This window comes from Elephantulus edwardii, unplaced genomic scaffold, assembly GCF_000299155.1.
Source record: "Elephantulus edwardii isolate Elephantulus edwardi_28Jun2011 unplaced genomic scaffold, EleEdw1.0 scaffold00116, whole genome shotgun sequence".
Classification (NCBI taxonomy): domain Eukaryota; kingdom Metazoa; phylum Chordata; class Mammalia; order Macroscelidea; family Macroscelididae; genus Elephantulus; species Elephantulus edwardii.
In genome coordinates, this window is record NW_006399866.1 from 4,827,967 (window position 1) to 4,845,979 (window position 18,013).

Genomic DNA, 18,013 nt, shown 5'->3' on the forward strand with positions numbered 1-18,013 from the left:
TAGCCATCTGAATGTCGTCTTCGGTGAAGTGCCTGTTCATATCCTGTGCCCATTTTTCTATTGGATTCTTTACCTTTATCTTGTTATGGTGCTCATATTTCTATTTCTATAATTAGTGAGCCTATTGGTAAGAAGATGTGCTACAATCTCAAAGGCATGCAGTTCAAATCCACCAACTGCTCCATGGGAGAAGGATGGGCAATATCCTCCTATGTAATTAACTGCCTCTGAAAACCTGCTGAAGAGCCAACTATCAATCAGTTCTAATTCAATGGCATATAATAACAATAATATGTATATTATTGTTGCAGATTCAGTATGAAGGTGGCAGAGGCTGACCTCTGCCTGCTTCATAAAGGGGAAGTGTCCCCATCAATAATATCCAGAGTACCATACAAATAGCTCCATGGTCAGATATGCCACCCCTCAGGCTCGTGCACCTACTTCTATGAATCATTGGATCCAATGTTCATTGCAACTTGACTCACACATTTTACTCATGTTTTAACTTGACTCTATTTGACTCAGCATTTTAACTTGACACTATTTATCAACTTGACTCACAAACTTTACTACTCATTATTAGGGAAATAGACAAGGGAATCGGGGAGGCAAAGAATACCACACAATGTAAGTCCAGGTTTAGTCTAGCAGTCTCAGACCAGATTAACAAAACACCATTCCTCAAGTAGTGAAAGTCCAGGCTCAGTTCAGCAACACAAATGCAAGAAGCCTCTAGTTTCCTCAGTCATTCAGCAAGCAAACTTTATCTTAGAGCAGTTATAAGACAGCTTTTCTTTCAATCATCCAGCAAGCAAAATCTTTAACTGTGGTTCCATCTCCAGGATTCCTCTGGTTATACATTGCCAGTCTCTTCATAACAGTGCCAGTCACTTCACCTTCTCTGCACCACTGTTTTTCAGTGTGGAAAGTGCTCTCTTATATTGGTCCTACAGCTGTCAATGATTTGCAAGACCATGAGTTTGCTGTTAAGGTAGCTGGAGACCATATGACCAGCAGGGGCTGACACAGTGCAGAGTAAAGCCAATTTTTAAAATAATTCACTGATACCACATATACATATTAGAAAAGGAAGCTGTGTTGGCCTAGTCTATAGCGTTACTAACCCTCTCTGGCAGTTCAAATCCACCAGTGGCTCCATAGGATACAGATAGGCAATCTCAATCTCCTCTCATCAGATTCACAGCCTCAGAAACTCACTGGAAGGTCAGCTGAGTCAGTTCTGACTTAATGGCAATTACTGAGTGACACTGGAAAAAAACAATAAGCAGTAGCAAGTCAAATTCGTTCACCAGTGTTGTTGTTGTTTACCACTGAGTTGAAACCAACCCACAGCTTACCCTCCGATGGGTTTTCAGAGGCAGTTAATCACACAGGAGGGAGACTGCCCATCCTTCTCCCACAGAGCAGATGCTGGCCTCAAACCACAAGCCTTTGGGATTGCAGCGCAGCTTCTTGCCACTAGGCCACCAGATATTATCACCGATATTATTGTTTCACTAAAACTGAGCTCACTGCAATCAGGTTGATCAATCTGCCTTATCACAGCCCTGCAGAAGAGAGTAGCACTATTCTACTGGTTTCAAGTGTCCACAGAAGCAGACTGCCTCATCTTTTCCCCACAGGGCAGCTAGCAGGTTTGAATCTCTGACCTTTTGGTTAGTAGTCAGATGCATTTGCCACAGCACCACCACTAAAGTGCCTTTAACATTGATTAAGCAAAAAAGATAAGTCAAGCTCAAGAAAAGTATTACATCAAATGGAGAGAGTAGAAGAGAAATGGCTACGATTTGTGATCACTGGCCATGGGCAGTCTTTGGTGCTGGGGTGTGTTGAATGGTCTCCAAGGAGCTCAGCATCTCCTAATGACCGCTGTTCCTCTCCTCATGACCCAGGCTATGCAGTGCTTCATCACCAGACTAACCTTCCGGGACCCCAGCTGTGAGGCTCAAGACAGCCCGAATGAGTTTGTTCTGCACAGCACTTTCTCCACGTGTGGCACAAAAAAGACGGAAAACATGATCAGCAATGAGGTAAGAGCTGGACCAGTGACTCCCTCTGGGAGCCTCCCTGACCCTCCAGGCTCAGAGGGAACACAGGCAAGTTTAGTCCATTACTTGGTTCCGTTTCCCCATTTATCAAATATGTGCATTGAGTGGGATGCCCAGTGGGGTCTCTGTTGGTTCTGATCACCCCTTGGCTCTGTCCTTGCAGGTGATCATCAACTTCCCGGCAAACTTATCACCACCAGAGAGGGTAAGATGGGCAGTTGGTGTGCTGTCTGCCTAGTCCAGGGTCTCTTAGCTGGGCTGGGGTCCTTTCCCAGTGTGGGAGGGAGCAGACCTCAGGAAACCTCATGCCCTGATCCTGACAAACCATGTGTCTCTGGCATGCCTCAGTCTCCCCTTCTGCACAATGGGAGCAGTACTGCTTAACATGGCATTCTTAGCCTCAAGTCAGAGCAGAGCACTCTAGCACATACTGGATGTGTGGTCTTAGGCTAATTGTTTAAGCTTTCTGAACCCAAATGTCTGTAAAAAATGGCCTAAGAAAGGACTCCACTCCATGAGGTCACATATAAACAGTCATTGAGATGAAGCCTGAAAAGCAGTTTATGCAGACCTGATATAGAGTGCAATCTGGCAAATATTCATGTACAAAGAAGAAAGATAAATTTGAGGGTGAAGCATCTGCTATGGTCCCTTCCAGACTTACCGAGTGTCCTTCCCACCCTCCAACCCCCCCAGAAAGAGGTGCACTGCATCAATATGGACAGCGTCTCCATCCAGCTGGGCTTCTACCTCAGCCAGCACTTTCAGCAGGCCTCCAATACCATCGAGCTGGGCCAGCAGGGCTTTGTTCAGGTACTGGATTCACCTCATCACTGCTTCAGGCCCACCAGCTCCTGGAATTTCTCCTGGGCCTTTCCCACCTTCACCTCCCCACCCCCACTATTAGTACAGGGAAGATGAGAATCGGGCTTCCACCAGAAAGGGCCTCTGGTGGTCTAGTGGATAAGGACTTGCACTGCCAACCCAAAGGAGGCTGAATCCACCAGCTGCTCTGCAGGAGGAAGGTGGGAAGTCTCCTGCGTGATTTACAGTCTCTGAAAATCTGCTGGAGGGTCCTCTATGTGTCAGCTCCCACTTAACAGCAACTCACTTGAGTTGTTGTTGTTGTCGTAATAGGCAGGAAGGAGCCAGGATGAAGGATGGAGGGAGGACGGGCAGAGGCCATGCATAATAATAATGGATATCATTTCTGTCTGCTCCACACCGGATCTTCCACCATTAGGCCTTGGGGGCAGGAACTCATTCTAACTTATTTCATGAGTTGGTGGAGTGTTAAGAGGAATTGACTGCCTCTTCTTCTCACCTACCCCTACAGGTGACCATGTCCCTGTCCTCTACGATTGAGCACCACATAAACAGCTGCTCCTTGGATTTAGGACCTGAGGCAAACGTCATGGAACTCATCCATAACAACACACCCAAGGGCAGCTGTGTAAGCCTGCTGCCCTTAGGCCCTAATAAAGACCCTCGGTTTAGCTTCCTCCTCCGTGGCTACATCGTGCCCACACCCACGGCTGGCATTCTCAGATGCACCATAGACCTTCGTCATGAAACCTGGTCCCAGGTGAGTGAGGCCTGGGTCAGAGGCTCCAAGCTGAAGTTTCAGAGACAGGATTCAAACCCTAAGTGGGCTGTGGCAAGCCAGGGCCCAACGCCGCTGAGACCAGAGGCTCCCTCCCAAAGGCGGTGCCACATACCAAACTCCTTCTTCCTCCCCAGAAAGTCCAGAAGGTCGCTGTCATGCACCTGAACATCATCAGCCCTGGGCTGACTGGTAAGCTCCCTCTAGGCTTCTTTTAGCTCCCTCTGAGTGGTGGAAGCCAGATGGTGGGGTGATGCATTGGAGAGCTGTAGGGGAAGGACCATAGAGAAGGCAGCCTTGGGAGGAGAGATGGGGAAAGGCTCCACCAGACCCCCAGCGGCCTAAACTAGGATCCCCAGCTGCATCTTTCAGATGGAGACTGTGCGCATGAGAGGCTTCAGGACTGGATCCCATGCCTTTGGCTCTCCAGTGCTCTTCCAGATTCCAAGGGTCTGCTGGGGGCATGATTCTTCCTGGAGGCAGATATCTTGGAGGGGGCAGGAGGCTCTTTGGAGTGTAGAGTGTACCCTTTGTTCAGCTCCCCCTTGGCATTGGCTGACTAGGCAGGAAGACTCCCTAAACACTAGGAGCAGAGTTAGAGACCCCCATTTCTTTGCCCATTCAGGCAAGGATAGAGGCCCACCTCCAGCTCAGGAGAACAGAGCAGGGCTGATAGCCCCACTGTGTAGAAGAGAGGGAACTTAGAGGCCCCAGAAAAGGCTGGCTGGCCATCACACAGGAGGCTGGAGTATAGGAGCAATGGAGCTTCAAGCAACCCAAAGGCAGAGCTGAAGAGCCCAGAGGGGGGCAGGTACTGACCTAAGATCACATAGCAGCACCAGGCAAGCATGAGAATCTCAGGCTTCACTGCCTTTGCCATCATTAGATCCTCTGTCCTCCCTGGAAGAATTCCATCAGCCTTGGGAGGCAGAGACAGGACGACAAAGGCCTGGCGAGCCCTCCAGGTCTGTGGTCATAGCAACTGTAGCTCAGAGCTCGGCGTGGGCATGATGAGCACAGGTGCTGGATGAAGAGACAGGCTTGGAGAAACCATTGTGAGGAACTGAGCCGTGGCTGCCACCAACGCCCCTGGTTCTTGGCCAGCAAAATAGCTGACCCCAACTGTCCCCTCCTTGGTTACAGACAGAGGCCTTGTCCTGCCTGCTGTACTGGGCATCACCTTTGGTGCCTTCCTCATTGGGGCTCTGCTCACCGCTGCACTCTGGTATATCTACTCCCACACACGTGAGTATCCCACAGTGAGCACTCAGGACCCCCCATCCTGGGGCGAGGGGGCCCTGGTGAAGCCCCTGTGGGAATGGGGAGCTCTGGCTAAGACCTTGACTTCAATCTCCGACCTGTCTCCCCAGGGACTCCCAGCAAACGGGAGCCTGTGGTGGCAGTGGCAGCCCCTGGATCCTCGGAGAGCAGCAGCACCAACCACAGCATCGGGAGCACCCAGAGCACCCCCTGCTCCACCAGCAGCATGGCATAGCAGCTGACCTGGACCCTGGGGGCCCCCACATGGCCCTCACCCAGCAGGAGAGACTGAGCAGCCACTAGCTGGGAACCACTGGCCAAGGACCCATCTTGGGACCCAGGCCCTCCCACTTAACCAAGGATGGACCATGCTCACTGCACCTGCTCTTCCTGCCCCCCTTAGACGCCTGCTGCCTGTGAGGGCACCTGCTTGGAGGACCTTGGGGTCCCCTAACCCCATGCTACCTTACAGAATCTTCAAACCCAGTGGGCCTGGGGTCTGGTTGCCCATGATTCTGGGGAGTTCACTGCCCTGTATGTCCACAATGTTTTAAGACCTGAGTTCCTGTTCTTTGAACCTGGATCCAGCATTCACTGGCGTGGGCTGCGTAGGTGATGAGAACTGGAACCAGACTCAGCCCAGCCCACCCAGGCTGACAGCACCTGCTCCACAGGAGTGGGGCTGTCCATCATGGAGCCACGTGTCCCTGGTGCCAGCAGCCTCCACACCTGCAGAGACAGCTCAGCAGAGGACGCAGATGCCTAGATCCCCCAGCCTAGGAGTCCAGACAGTGGCAGTAGGGAAGGCCTTAATTTCTCTCTGCAACTAACTGCTACACTGAGACCCCTCTACGGCCACCAGGTGGGCAGCAGATGGGGAGTGGCCAAGCTGCCTGCCCAGGACCCACCCTGTGTACTCACCACCAATAAATCAGACCATGAACCAGCGCTGGGCTGGGTGAAGTAGGGAGAGTCTGGCGTAGGATGTATATGTGGGCGAGTACAGGAGGCTGGACACAGAATGGGCTGTTCTTGTCCTTAGTCCCCCATGGGCTGGCCTGGTGATGGGTAGGGCATCTTCAGGTTAAACAGTAGCAGGAGATCAGGCTTGGACTAAAACCAGGCCCTCCTCTGCCACTGGCTCACTTGGATGTAAATCTGTCTGACTGCGCTGTGAGAAACCCAGGAGGCCCTGCTGACATGCTGGCTCCACTGACATTCTGTTGTGAACACAGGCTTTCAACAGCTCACAATTCAGATCCTAAACCTGCCACTGTGGGCAAGTCCCAGGGTCACTCAGTCACAAGGCCTCTGTGAAGTCCACAGAGCACTAGGTCAATGAATATTATCTGTGGTCTCATTTCATAGACAGGCCAACTGAGGCTGAGAGAGAAGAGACTTGTCCTAGGCCACTCAATCAGTCTCCAACACAACCTGCTGGCTGTAGCCCCATCTTTCTTATCTACTGAGGTCAAGAAAAATCACAAGTCCCACCATTTCTTTTAAAAAAAAAGTTTTAATTTACTGCAGCAATCCTCTGTTCCCAGGGAGCCCCCGGGCAGGGGTCCTCTACTTTCCCAGAAGGCACTGGAAGGAGGAAATCCATCACCGGCACCCGGTGGGACCCTAGGCCTGGCCAGGCAGCTCACACAATGCACTGGGCCCGAGCCAGGAGGCAGCGAGGTGTGGGGGAGACGAAGTGTTGGGGGAGCCGGGCTGGACTCCCAGACCTGCGACAATAGTCAAGAACCAGGAGGTCCCCTGGCTGCTGAGATATTTGGGAGAGAAGCCAAGGCACAGGAGGGGCAATGAAGTCAAAGATGCCCTAAGCTCAGAGACAGAGAGTGTCCTCTTCAACCTCCCCTTCTCTGGTCCCCTCTGCCCAGTGCCCAGGTCTGTGGGCCGGCGTGGACAGACCAGGCAAGCAGCGAAAGAAAGGCACCTAGTACAGGAGTTCACAGAACACAGGGTGGGCACAAGAAGGTCCCACTTCCAACCCAACGCCACAGCTACTGAGACAGCGAGGGGTCAAGCAGTTTCAGGACGCCGCCCACCAGGTGCAGGCTGCCGGTGACCAGCACGTGGACAGCAGCAGCCTCCCGCAGCACGCTGGCTCCGCTGTCTGCCACAGGGTGGGTGAGGAGGCCCCGTGAAGGGCTAGGGGACTGGAAGATGGGGTCCCGGCCTTGGCTGATCCACTGTAAGGCGTGGGAGATGCAGCTGAATATGAGGGAGCTGGTGCTGTGGGGGTGGGGTGGGTGGGGTGCCGGAAGCAGGGATGGGGAGCCACTAGGTTCCAGACCAGGGGGCCTCCACAGGGCCTGGCTGGCCTGCTCCTCAGCCAGGCGGCTCCAGTGCTGCTGGTGTTCAAAGGAGCGCAGCAGCACTTGGTCCAGTGTCACCATGAAGTTCTGCTGGTCTGTGGGCACAGCAATGGGCACACTGGTGAGAACAGGTGCAGGGCTGAGGACCAGGAGCACCTGCTCAGTGCCCGGCCCTTTACAGGCCTCCCCAACAGACCCCTCACTCCGTGCTGCCCAGTCGGTGGCACTCTCAGCAGACCCTCCGTCCGGTTCCCCAGCTGCCAATGGTGATGGGAGAAACCTGCACACCTTTCTCTCTGGATTAGCAGCTCAACTTGCTGTTGACTAGGTCACCAGATCTCCCTGACAGACTCTTCATTTTTTGGTGTTGTCTAGTTGAATACAACTTACAGTAACCCTATGAACAGACAACCTGAACCCTGTATCCTGTGCCATCCTCGCCATCTCTGAAACATTTAGCCCACTGCTGCAGTCACCACGTCAATCCATCTCAATGGGAGTCTTCCTCCCTTTGATCCACCATCCTTCCAAGCATGACATCTGAGGCTAAGAAAGTTTCAATGACTTGCCCAAGGTCACAGAGCTGGGGAGAGGCAGAGGTAGGCAATCTAGCCCCAAAGATGGGCTTTTGCCCACTGACCACCACTTCCCCAGGCTCACTGCCTTCATCTGTACAATGGACAACTAGCTGAGTCCACTCCCTAGACTAGCTGGGTCTAACATCTCTGGGGAAGCTGGCTGAAAATGCTCATTTCTGGACTCCATCCAGTGTGAAGGATGATCTGAGGATCTGCACTACTGGCCACAATCCACAGCAAAAAAACACACTTCAGAGTCTACACGTAAGTCTCCTCAGGGTCACAAGAGACAATGGTTATGAGAGTGCCTTGTGAAGAGATGCTACAAAAATGTTACATCGCAGCCCAGTCCACTAGGGAGCTCTGGTGGCCTAATGGTAAGAAGCTGCTCTGCAATGCCAAAGACTCATGGTTGGAATCTACCAGCTGCTCCATGGGAGAAGGATGGGCAATCTCCTCCCGTGCAATTCACTGTCTCTGAAAACTCGCTCAAGGGTCACTATGGGTTGGTTCTGACTTGACAGCACACAACAACAACAACAACAACAACAACATATAGTCCACTAGACTTCCAGTGCTTCTCTCAGCAACAGCCCCCAACAGTGCAGTCCACCTTCGGGCCCTCACCTGTCTACCTGTGTCCACCTCGCCTTGTGGCCTGTCACCTCACCTGCATTGCCTGTGGATGACACTTCTGTCAGGTTGGGGCAGAAGACAGCATAATCAAACTGGCAGGGCTGGAAGGACAAGGGAGTGGGTGTGGTGTTAGAGGTCAGAAAGGATCCCCCCAACCTTAACTTCCCATCTCTGGAGATACCCTTCAGCCAAGTCCCGGCTGCAATGCATAAACCTGCATGCCAACCACACCTTAATCCACTTCAATACACCTGGTCTGCTTTCTGGTTTGGACTACCAAGACATAGCCCACTCTACAGAAGGGGAAACTGAGATTTGGACGTGGGAGACTTGCTCCCTCAGTGATCAGCCCCCAAATCCAGGCTGGAGAGGCTTTGCCTGAACAAATGGGACATAAAGATGAGCCTCAACCTTCCTGTCCGTGAAGAGTAAAGAACCAGGGGTCCCTACGAGTCACTTCAGGGACAGCAGAGGACAGCCTCTGTTTCTCCAAGCAGGAAGGGCTTTCACCTTTATAACCCAGTGACTCTTCAAACCTAACTTGAGAAGCAGGTACCCTTAGTAACACCATTTTACGGAGAGGCAAACTGAGGCTCAGGAAAGGGACACCTTTGCCCAGGATCATAATGGTTAGCCTTTCCACACATTGGGTGCTTCTTCATTTAATCCTCAGTTCAAAACACAGGAGGGAGGAATGACCTCACCTTAAAGCTGAGAAAAATGAAGCTCAAGAAGAAGGTATTAGCTGTGTCAAACTATCCATATCTCCAGGCGAGCCCCCCTCACCTGCAGTAGCTTCAGCAGGGCTGCCCAGTCCCGGTCACCAGTAGCATTGAAAAGCAGGACACGCACTTCAGGCCCACTGTGGAAGAAGGGGAAGGGTCAAAAGGTAATGATTCATGTCCCTTTCTACCTGCCCTTTTTTGTGAGTTCCCACTCCAGTCTTTGCCTGAAATTCCCTCCGCTGGGGGCCAGTCCCACCTCTATCCCCAAGACATTGTCTCCATCCCTGTCTCTGCCCAACACTAACTTGCTTGACTTTTCACGAGTCTTCAGCGCCTGGCTGAACCAGCGCACACAGGCCTGTATGCTGCTGGCAGTGTGTGCACCATCCAGGTACCAGGTGAGTGGCCCACGCTGTAGAACCTGGGTTCTGCCTGGCCACTTTGTGTCCTGAAGTCCTAGGGGCAGAGGGGAGGTGAGGCAGCCCTCCAGCCACCACCACAAAAATGCCTTTCCCTGTCTACTCCCATCCCTGCCCCTAACTGGAATACAACCCAGAGCAGGCTCTCCCTGCCCACAGCACTCCACAACCCAAGGATGCCCCTTCTCTGGGGATCTGGTCATTACATAAGCCTCTTGCTGGGTACTAGTCAGCTCTCTGGTTGCCTTACCCGGTGGAATCTTCTAGCAACCAGGATTGCTACCATCTGCTATTCTTGGCTTATAGCGGAGGGACCCTTAGCTCTGAGAGGCTAGGTCACAGAACAAGTGAGTCGTGCCTCGAGGGTAGGATCTGATCTGCCTAGTTCCAGAACACTATAGCAATCCTGACAGGGGCCTGGCACACTGTGGGCACACTAGAACCATTTGCTGAAGGGACTTAATGGTTACAGGTCCCCATTAAGTGTCAAAAGCTTTGGAGATAAAGTGACAATGTTGTCATTCTGAAGACCCACATGGTCTTATGATGATGACAATAACAGCTTGTCCCTCAGGCCTGGGCTCAGCACCTCAGCCACACCACCTTCTGACATCCTCACAATAACCCCATGCAGTGGGGTCTATCTTTCTTTTGGATCAGGAACAATTCCCGATAACTTTAGGGATCTCTTAAGACACCAGTGCAAACTGATCTACCTCCCAAGCAGGAAACACCTGACCAGGTGAGAGGATGCTTACGCACCATGCCGCATATGGGAGGTAGGCTGGAACACGGGTGCCAGGGGCAGAGACCTCCGGAGGCTCAACCTGGATGCCTTCAGCTCCCCAATGCCTGTGGTGATTGGAAAGTGAGATGGGGTGTGCTCAGCACCCTGGTGGACTGGGGGCCCCTGCCCTGCTCACATACCCAGGTGGTTCTGACGCTGCAACCAGCACCGGGCTAGTTGCAGGGCGAGGGCAGCGTTAGACCGCTGGTGCTCCCCCTCCAGGCCCAGGGTCAGTGGCGGTCCCCCTTCCTCTAGGACTTCCAGTGGTGGGCACAGGTAGAGAGGACACTGCATGGGAGACAGAAAGCAAGAGGTCAGGGGAGCTACACTGCCACCTTGGCCAGGAGGCCCTCTTTCACCGACCAGAATGCACCAAGTCCCAGCTCCCAGAGACAAGATTTGTTTCAGCTGCACAAACAGCTGGCCCAGGTACCTCACCACAGTTGAGCAAACTGTGGCTAGAAAGAATAAGCTGCCTCCCCGTAGGGGGTCCTGTTTATTAGACTCACAGCAATCTGCTGGGCGCGCTCCCTCAGCACCGCCAGGGGCCCATCAGGCTGAAGCACGGTAAAGGCAGGGACACCACACTGTGGGGGTCAGGAACGGTGTGAGACAGGCAAGGCCACCACTCTCCCACTCCTGGGCCTGTATCCTGGGTCTGGGCTGTCCACTTAGCCTCCCCTACCCCAAAGAACTATGCAAACCCTTCGTCCTTCAAGTTGCAGTGGGGAAGACAGAAGCCACAAGGACCCCCAGCTTACTTGAGTCACCCTGTTGATGCCTAGGACAGCATACTCAGTCAGGACTCAAATGGCTTCTCCCAGCCCTGTTTCCCTGAGCCTAAGGGCAGGCCCAGGCCTTCCATGTACCTCTCCTTGCCCCAGGCTGACTGGTCACCTTAAAGATTCCCCCTTTCTGCCATGCAATTTTCTCCACTGTGTCCCCGAGAAGGCTGGTGTGGTCAATGCCAAGAGAAGAGACCCCACACACGACAGGCTTTCTGTGGAAGACAAGAGGGCTGACAATGACATGAGCTGCCTGCCAATGGGCGAGGTACCCAACTCCTCACCCCAAGTAGTTGTCCTCACCTGATGATGTTAGTGCAGTCATAAGCCCCGCCAATGCCCACTTCCAACAATGCCAGGTCCACCTGCAGAGAACCAGAGGGCAAAGGGTAGCGAAGTGCCATGCAGACACAGGGAGCCCCCTAACCTGATGAAACTGCCCTTCCCAAGGCCTCAAATACCAACTTCTGAGCAGGAGGCACGCACCTTCTCCTGGAGGAAGACGTGGAAAGCCATGAGGGTCAGGAAGCGGAAGTAGGCAGGCATGGAGACACAGCTGTCATCCTGTGGCAGAGGAACATGTCAGGGTCTGGAGCCCCATCGCCCCTCTTCTGGGGACAGAGGGTCCCTGACATGCAGTGGCCTTCAGACCGATCCATCCACTTCCCACCCTGTCCACCCTCAGTCTACCAGGATGGGGCACCTTTGTCTCCTCCAAACGGTGGTAAAGGTGCCAGAAGTGTTTGGTGAAGAGCTCAGGACTGATGGGCTGCCCATTGATGCGGATCCGCTCACGCACCTGCACCAGGTGGGGAGAGCTGCCGGGAGATCTGGGGTCATGAGGACACCCTTCCCAAGCCTCCTAGGGCCTTCCCCCACCTCCAAGTCAGACTTGTCTTTCAGAAACATAAAGCTGACCTGTCACTCTTCCACTAGAGCCTTGTCACTTGCAGGAGAGTCCCTGATGCCACCAATCTCTGTGCCCCATCTTTCCCATGTCCCTCAGCCAGTGTTCAGAGCTTCCCTCCACCTGGTTTATTTTTAGATCCTCCAGCTCCCATTCCCCTTTCTATCTCCAGACCTTTGTACCTACTTCATCTGGCTCACTTCGAATCACCTACAGCTTTGGCCCTTCCTCCAGAACACGCGCCCTTCCCCAAGCCAGCCAGGGTTCCATTATCATCCCACCCTCAAGTGCTGCCTCTCCATCACACACTAATCAATCATCTGTTAACATCTGTACCCACAATGCCTGCCTTTCAGCCTCGAGGGCAGGGTCACAACTGCTGGGCTCAGGCTGCATTCTTTAGCTGGGTCACAGGGGCCTACGGTGAAGGTTAGGGTTTTTATGCAAAAGACTAAGAGAGAGGTGGATGCCTTAGAGTTGAGTCCTTCTCTTCAGGTCTTTATTTTAAATAAAGAACTCCCTGGGAAACACATGTTGACCTTAAATGTTGGAGATGCTCATGGAGCTCATCTGACGGAAATGATCAAAAGAGGTAAATCTTAACTGTCTCAATCCCAAGGAACAAATGGCTCTATTAATAACAGGCTAGAGAGAAGCCTGCATGACACAGGGAAGAGGGACCTGTGTTCCACCTCTAATCTCTACTCTGAGTCTGGATGTGACCAAGAGGATGGGCGGCCTTGAGGCCAAGCTGCAGCTAAGGCTAGCCACGGGGATGGCCTCCCTGCTGCCCTCTGCCAACTGACCTGTCATGGATGGCAAAACTAACCCAACTGCCACTGAGTCAGTCCTAACTCACAGCGACCCTGTAGAACTGTGCTCTGAAGCATCTCAGTGGCTCACTTTGCAGATTGCAAAAGCAGATTGCCAGGCCTTTCTTCCAAGGTACATGTGAGTAGAATCCAACCTCCAACCTTTCCTTTAGTGGCCAAGTATATTAACCACTTGTTCCACCAGAAGACTCCAAGAACATCATAGACTACCTTTATCATTAGCTTAAACTAGTTTTTCTGCTCCTTTTCTCAAAGACATGAATAAATGTTAATATCTATGTAATTTAAAATTTATAAAATTTAAGTTAAAAAGCTGTATCTTTTGTTTATAATAGTCAAGTTGCCTCCCACATCCAAAATCTTTTCATTATGATAGTTAAAGACGGCGTTATACTTGAATCAATAATGTAAGTGCTAATTAGATGTTTATTAGATGAGTAAGTGATGGGCAGAGAGACATGCAGCTGAGCTCCCAAGGTGAGCCTGGTCCCAGATGCTGGCTACTCCCACAGGCTCCCAGAGGCTAGGAGACACCTACCATCCCATCCCCCAACCACAGTACCTAAAGAAGCCTGTCTTCAGACCATAGCTGCGGAGGATCCGCTCAGTGAAGGCACATGTGGAACCCTACAGAGAAAAGAAAATGTATTCTTTGAGCAGGCCTCACCCCATCAAGCCACTAAAGGGACACCCTACCCCAAGTCCTGCCCCTCACCTTCCCCTTGGTCCCAGTGACATGGATGATGTTCAGCTTGTCCAAGTCCTCCACCTGGGACAGAAAAATAAAATCCCCACCTTAGCCACAGGGCTGACAGAGGTGGAAAGGTAGGGGTCACAGGCCCCGATTATACCAGCCCTGCTTACCTGTAGCCCGCTCCTCACCAGGTACATAACCATGGTTTCCAGCTGTGTCTGGGGGTCACCTCGCTGGCGCTTCACCTCCTCCAGGTAACCAGCATTGGTCTGCAGGGTGTTGAGCGTGCGCACAGCATCCTGCCAACCACAGTTTCCAGGAGGCAGGTTAAGGCTCGCTAAACTCAAACAAACCTAAACTCACTGCCACTGAGTTAATTCTGACGCGTGTTTCCCAGGCTTTCAATCTTAATAGCAGGAGACTTAACTATCTTTTGCCCTCAGAGAGAGTAGTGGATTCGAACCACAAAGTAAACTATGGACTACTCTACCAGAGTTCCTTAAGACTTGCCATCTTTGTTGTTGTTAGGTGCCTTTGAGTTATCGCGACTCATAGTGACTCTATGAACAACAGACCTGAACCTTGCCCTATCCTGTGCCATTCTCACCATCTACAATACACTTGAGCCCACTGTTATAATCACTGTGTCAATTCATCTTTCTCCTGAGGAGCTGACAGGAGATATGAACCTCAGGGGGGATAGATCAGCGCTATAATTCACTATGGATGACATCACTGGGGTTCAAAGCAAAAAAGTCAATGTCATTGCTGTAGACTTGGAACTGATTCATTGCTAATCCTCTAGCAGGCTCCCAAGACTATAAATCCCACAGGAAGGGAATGCCTGTCTTTCTCCCAAAGAACCTCAGGTGGATTTGAACCACCAGAGACTTGGAGAGACTTGGTCTTCACGGTGCAAATCCTTAAGCGCTATTCCACCAGAGCTCCACTGGGAATACAATCTACCTGAACCAAGCGATCTGCCAAGTCAACCCTATTGCATCAGTTAGGCAAGAGGACAGAAATGGCATCTTTCCAGCTCTGGCAGAAATGGGAGCCTGGGGCAGCTCAGCCCCACCCAGGGAATGCCAAGCAAAGCAAGCAAGCGGCATGGTATGGCATAAGGCTTCCTTCTAGTCCATGCTCCTTCAACTTCACACCTGCACACATCCCTTCATCCCTCCAAAGGGGTCCATCACTGTACTGGGCACCTACTAGGGTGGGGGCTGAATGCAGAAGATGGGTATGTGTGGGTTCTGGAATTTCTGGCAGTGTTCAAACCCAATCCTACGGGGATCCAGATTCAGACTCTGTGGAGAACCCACCCAGTGGGGAAGAGAAAAGGGCTCAGAGGCAGGGAGGGTGTGCCCGGGTCCAACCAGCCAGGATGGGCGGTGGGTATGAGTGAGGTGGGTCCCCACTGCAGTCAGGGGTGGAGGTACTGTTTATTTCCCCTCAGGTCTCAGCTGTAGTGTCTCCCGTCCTTGTCCTTGGGACTTCAATGGCTAGCAGATGCCAACTCCTCTGGACCCCCCACTAGCACTAGCCTATGATAGATTCTCATTGCCAAAGGGTTCTCAGACTCCTAACTGACCCTCTAGCGAGTTTCCCAAGGATGTAGACTGCAGGGGAGGAGAGTGTCCATTTCTCTTCCTTGTAGCAGCTGGTGGATTGGAAAGGCCTAAAAGGTATAGTCTCCGGGTGAGCAGGGCAACTCCCTACACACAGGGCCACAAGAGCTCCCTGCTGGCAGAAAAGACTACAGATATTCTGAGCTTGGGGCTCCCCCAAACCACAGATTCTTGTCTGACCCGCTTCAAAGCACTTGGATCCCTGTTGCTAGGTGCGGTCACGTTGACTAAAATTCATAACAACCCTAGGAAAACCGATCCTTAATCCTCTGAATCCCAGAAGACTCCGCCCCCAGAATCACACACCTGAATCTCTGCCTCTCCACTCCCCTCATCTCACCTCGCATAGCAAGTTCAGACTCTAGGGTCTGCAGAACTCCAGGACCCCAGTTGAGCCCTGGGGCCACCGCAGGGTAGTCCTATCATGGGATTCTCCATCCCACCCTCTAAAGCCAGACATACAGCACTGGAATTCCCACATCCTGGGCCCAGGCCTAATTTCCTAATCCTTATCTCCACTCCGAGCCTCCAGGACGTCCCCGCCCCTCAAATCCCTTAAGTCTCAAACTCCTAGTTTCCCTCCCCCCTTTAACTAACTAGTGCAACCCGGATGCTAAGAGACCCAGGCCCGGCCCACGTGTCCTGGAATGACCGCCCGCCGAGCCAGCCAGAGACCTGATACTCCATGCCGGGCTCCTGTGGCGCTAGCCGCGCGCTTAACCCGCGCCGCGCCCCGAGCCGGGTTGTCGCCCCGCGTGCAGAGACCGCTGCCAGGAACAGGGCCGGGCGCAGGTGGCCCCGAGCCCGCGACATAGTCCCCGCACACAAGAGGGCACGCTAGGCCGGCCCGAAGACGACCCGCCCCGTTGACTACGCACCCCGCGCCTTCGACCAATCAGCGCGTCCTAAATCCTCCATCCCTCCCGCCCCTCCACGCCACAGCAATAAGAAGCCAGCGCGCGCCTTCCGTGACGCCATGCTTGTGCGGGGCGGGGCGCCGAGCCACCCGGAGGCGCTTACATGTTTGTGAGGGGCACGCTCGCAGTGCGACTTTTCCCTTAGCTTGCACTATCCTCCCAAGGATCTGATTGCACTCCATAAAATAACCGATCCCAGTCAGCAGTCCTCAGCCTGTACTCCAGCCAGAATAAGCTCCAAGAATACTCAGGCAAACCCGACCTAATATCTTGAAATCAACGAATCCTGGCCCGGAGATATCAGGACCAAACAGAGAAGATCTGACAATCTGATTGCACCTGTGCAGTAGTGTCCTGTCTCCCTGGGAAGGCTTCCTGGAAGAAGTAACGTTCTGACTAAAGCCTGCAGAATGGGAGGACGGCCTACCTGAGTGTTTGGAGTTTTCACAACTTAAGTGTCTTTGACCTTCTTGGCTCCCACTACTACGCTGAAAAAAGTAACATGCTTCTGTTTTAACAGATGAAGAAACCTATGCCCGCAAAAGGCAGGCGCTTCAAAGGTCTGATGGAATTTGAGTACTTCACTCCTCCCTTGTATCTTTTCTTCTGGCACTGAGTGTAAACCAGAGATAGCTTGATACTGAAATAAAGAATTGGGAAGATCCCATCATTGTTTGATTTTTTTTTTTTTTCTGCTGCTGAAGTTTCACCACATCTCAAAAAAGTATTCATGTTACCACAGATTCATTGTTGTTGTTATGTGTCATTGAGTCGACTAAGACTCATAGCGACCCTATGAATAATAGCTCTGAACCCTGTCCTATCTTGAGCCAATCTCACTGTCTGTGACACTCCTGCCCCCCTTTCCGCAATCCATCTCATCTCAGGGTCTTCCTCTCCTGTGCTGACCCATCCTTCACCCTTCCAAGCATGATATCCTTCTCCAAGGACTGGCGTAAATAAGCACAATTAAGACTGTGCTTACCTAGCTTACTGAGTACTTCATCCCTATCTGAGCACATATAAGAAGAATTTGGTTCTGCATGAAGGAGGATGGGTTAGGAGAAAGATGCCAGCCATATCTAGAAGCAAAATCTTTGATATGGTAAAAAAAAGGGAAATTGTTCACCTCACATTAGTAAGTAAACATAAGAAAGCCTGGGATTGCCTTGCATATTAGGTAATCTGCACCTGCAAGAATCCCTTTAAGACATGTAAGGAACTCCTAATGGCACAGTGGATTAGAGTGAGCTGCTACCTGAAAGTTAATTCAAACCCACTAACTACTCTATGAGAGAAAGACGTAGCAGTTCTGCTTCAGGAAACATTACAGCCTAGGAAACCATATGGGGCACTTCTACTTTTTTCTGTAGGGTCACTATGAGGCAGAGTGGACTCAGGGCAATGAGTTGAAGACATTTACTAACAAAAGTTTAAGTATTTCTTGAGGCCACTGTTCTAAAGACTACCTAGAGTAGCTCATTTAATCTTCACAACAAAGCTAAGAAACAGAAGTTAGACCCTCAGGCACAAAGGAGTAAAGGCTTCTAGGCAAATAAAAAAAGGCAGAACAGCCCAGAAGTCTTTCGCCCTAACACTGTAAGATTTGCAACATACTAGTTCTTTATGAGGGGAGAACCCTTTTCCCAGAATGTCCCATAAACCTACTATTATAAAATGCTATCTCATTGTTACTTGGCATTTTCCTGCTGAATATCTTCACTCAACTAACTCACCATGACAGAGAGCTCTGATTCTTTCCCAAGTATCTCTAATCCTTCTATAGAAAGAAAACTGAAAATTTGTTGCCTTCAAGTTAGACAGACTCATATCTGACACATG

The 18,013-nt window shown here is 51.7% G+C and overlaps 2 protein-coding genes across 3 annotated transcripts in view; one reads left to right on the forward strand and one right to left on the reverse strand.

Moving 5' to 3' along the window:
• Nucleotides 1–5,170, forward strand: part of ENG (endoglin) — a 47,500-nt gene extending 42,330 nt beyond the window's left edge. Inside the window, exons 9-15 of the mRNA XM_006892614.1 lie at nucleotides 1,917–2,054; nucleotides 2,236–2,277; nucleotides 2,769–2,885; nucleotides 3,409–3,657; nucleotides 3,813–3,867; nucleotides 4,819–4,920; nucleotides 5,046–5,170. Of these exons, the coding sequence (XP_006892676.1) occupies nucleotides 1,917–2,054; nucleotides 2,236–2,277; nucleotides 2,769–2,885; nucleotides 3,409–3,657; nucleotides 3,813–3,867; nucleotides 4,819–4,920; nucleotides 5,046–5,170 (828 nt within the window). The remainder of the gene's footprint in view (nucleotides 1–1,916; nucleotides 2,055–2,235; nucleotides 2,278–2,768; nucleotides 2,886–3,408; nucleotides 3,658–3,812; nucleotides 3,868–4,818; nucleotides 4,921–5,045) is intronic.
• Nucleotides 5,171–6,944: 1,774 nt separating this feature from the next.
• FPGS (folylpolyglutamate synthase) lies at nucleotides 6,945–16,067 on the reverse strand. 2 transcript variants are annotated; one of them, XM_006892527.1, is made up of 15 exons: nucleotides 15,930–16,067; nucleotides 13,794–13,922; nucleotides 13,645–13,698; nucleotides 13,492–13,556; nucleotides 11,893–12,007; nucleotides 11,676–11,753; nucleotides 11,493–11,554; nucleotides 11,302–11,404; nucleotides 10,914–10,991; nucleotides 10,545–10,692; nucleotides 10,380–10,469; nucleotides 9,504–9,654; nucleotides 9,260–9,335; nucleotides 8,508–8,574; nucleotides 6,945–7,354 (listed from the first exon to the last, which is right to left on the reverse strand). In XM_006892527.1, exons 1-15 carry the CDS (start codon nucleotides 16,065–16,067, stop codon nucleotides 6,945–6,947), a joined length of 1,764 nt encoding a protein of 587 aa, XP_006892589.1. The 2 variants fall into 2 exon arrangements, with proteins under 2 accessions (XP_006892589.1, XP_006892590.1); XM_006892528.1 differs by lacking the exon at nucleotides 11,676–11,753.
• Nucleotides 16,068–18,013: the final 1,946 nt, after the last annotated feature.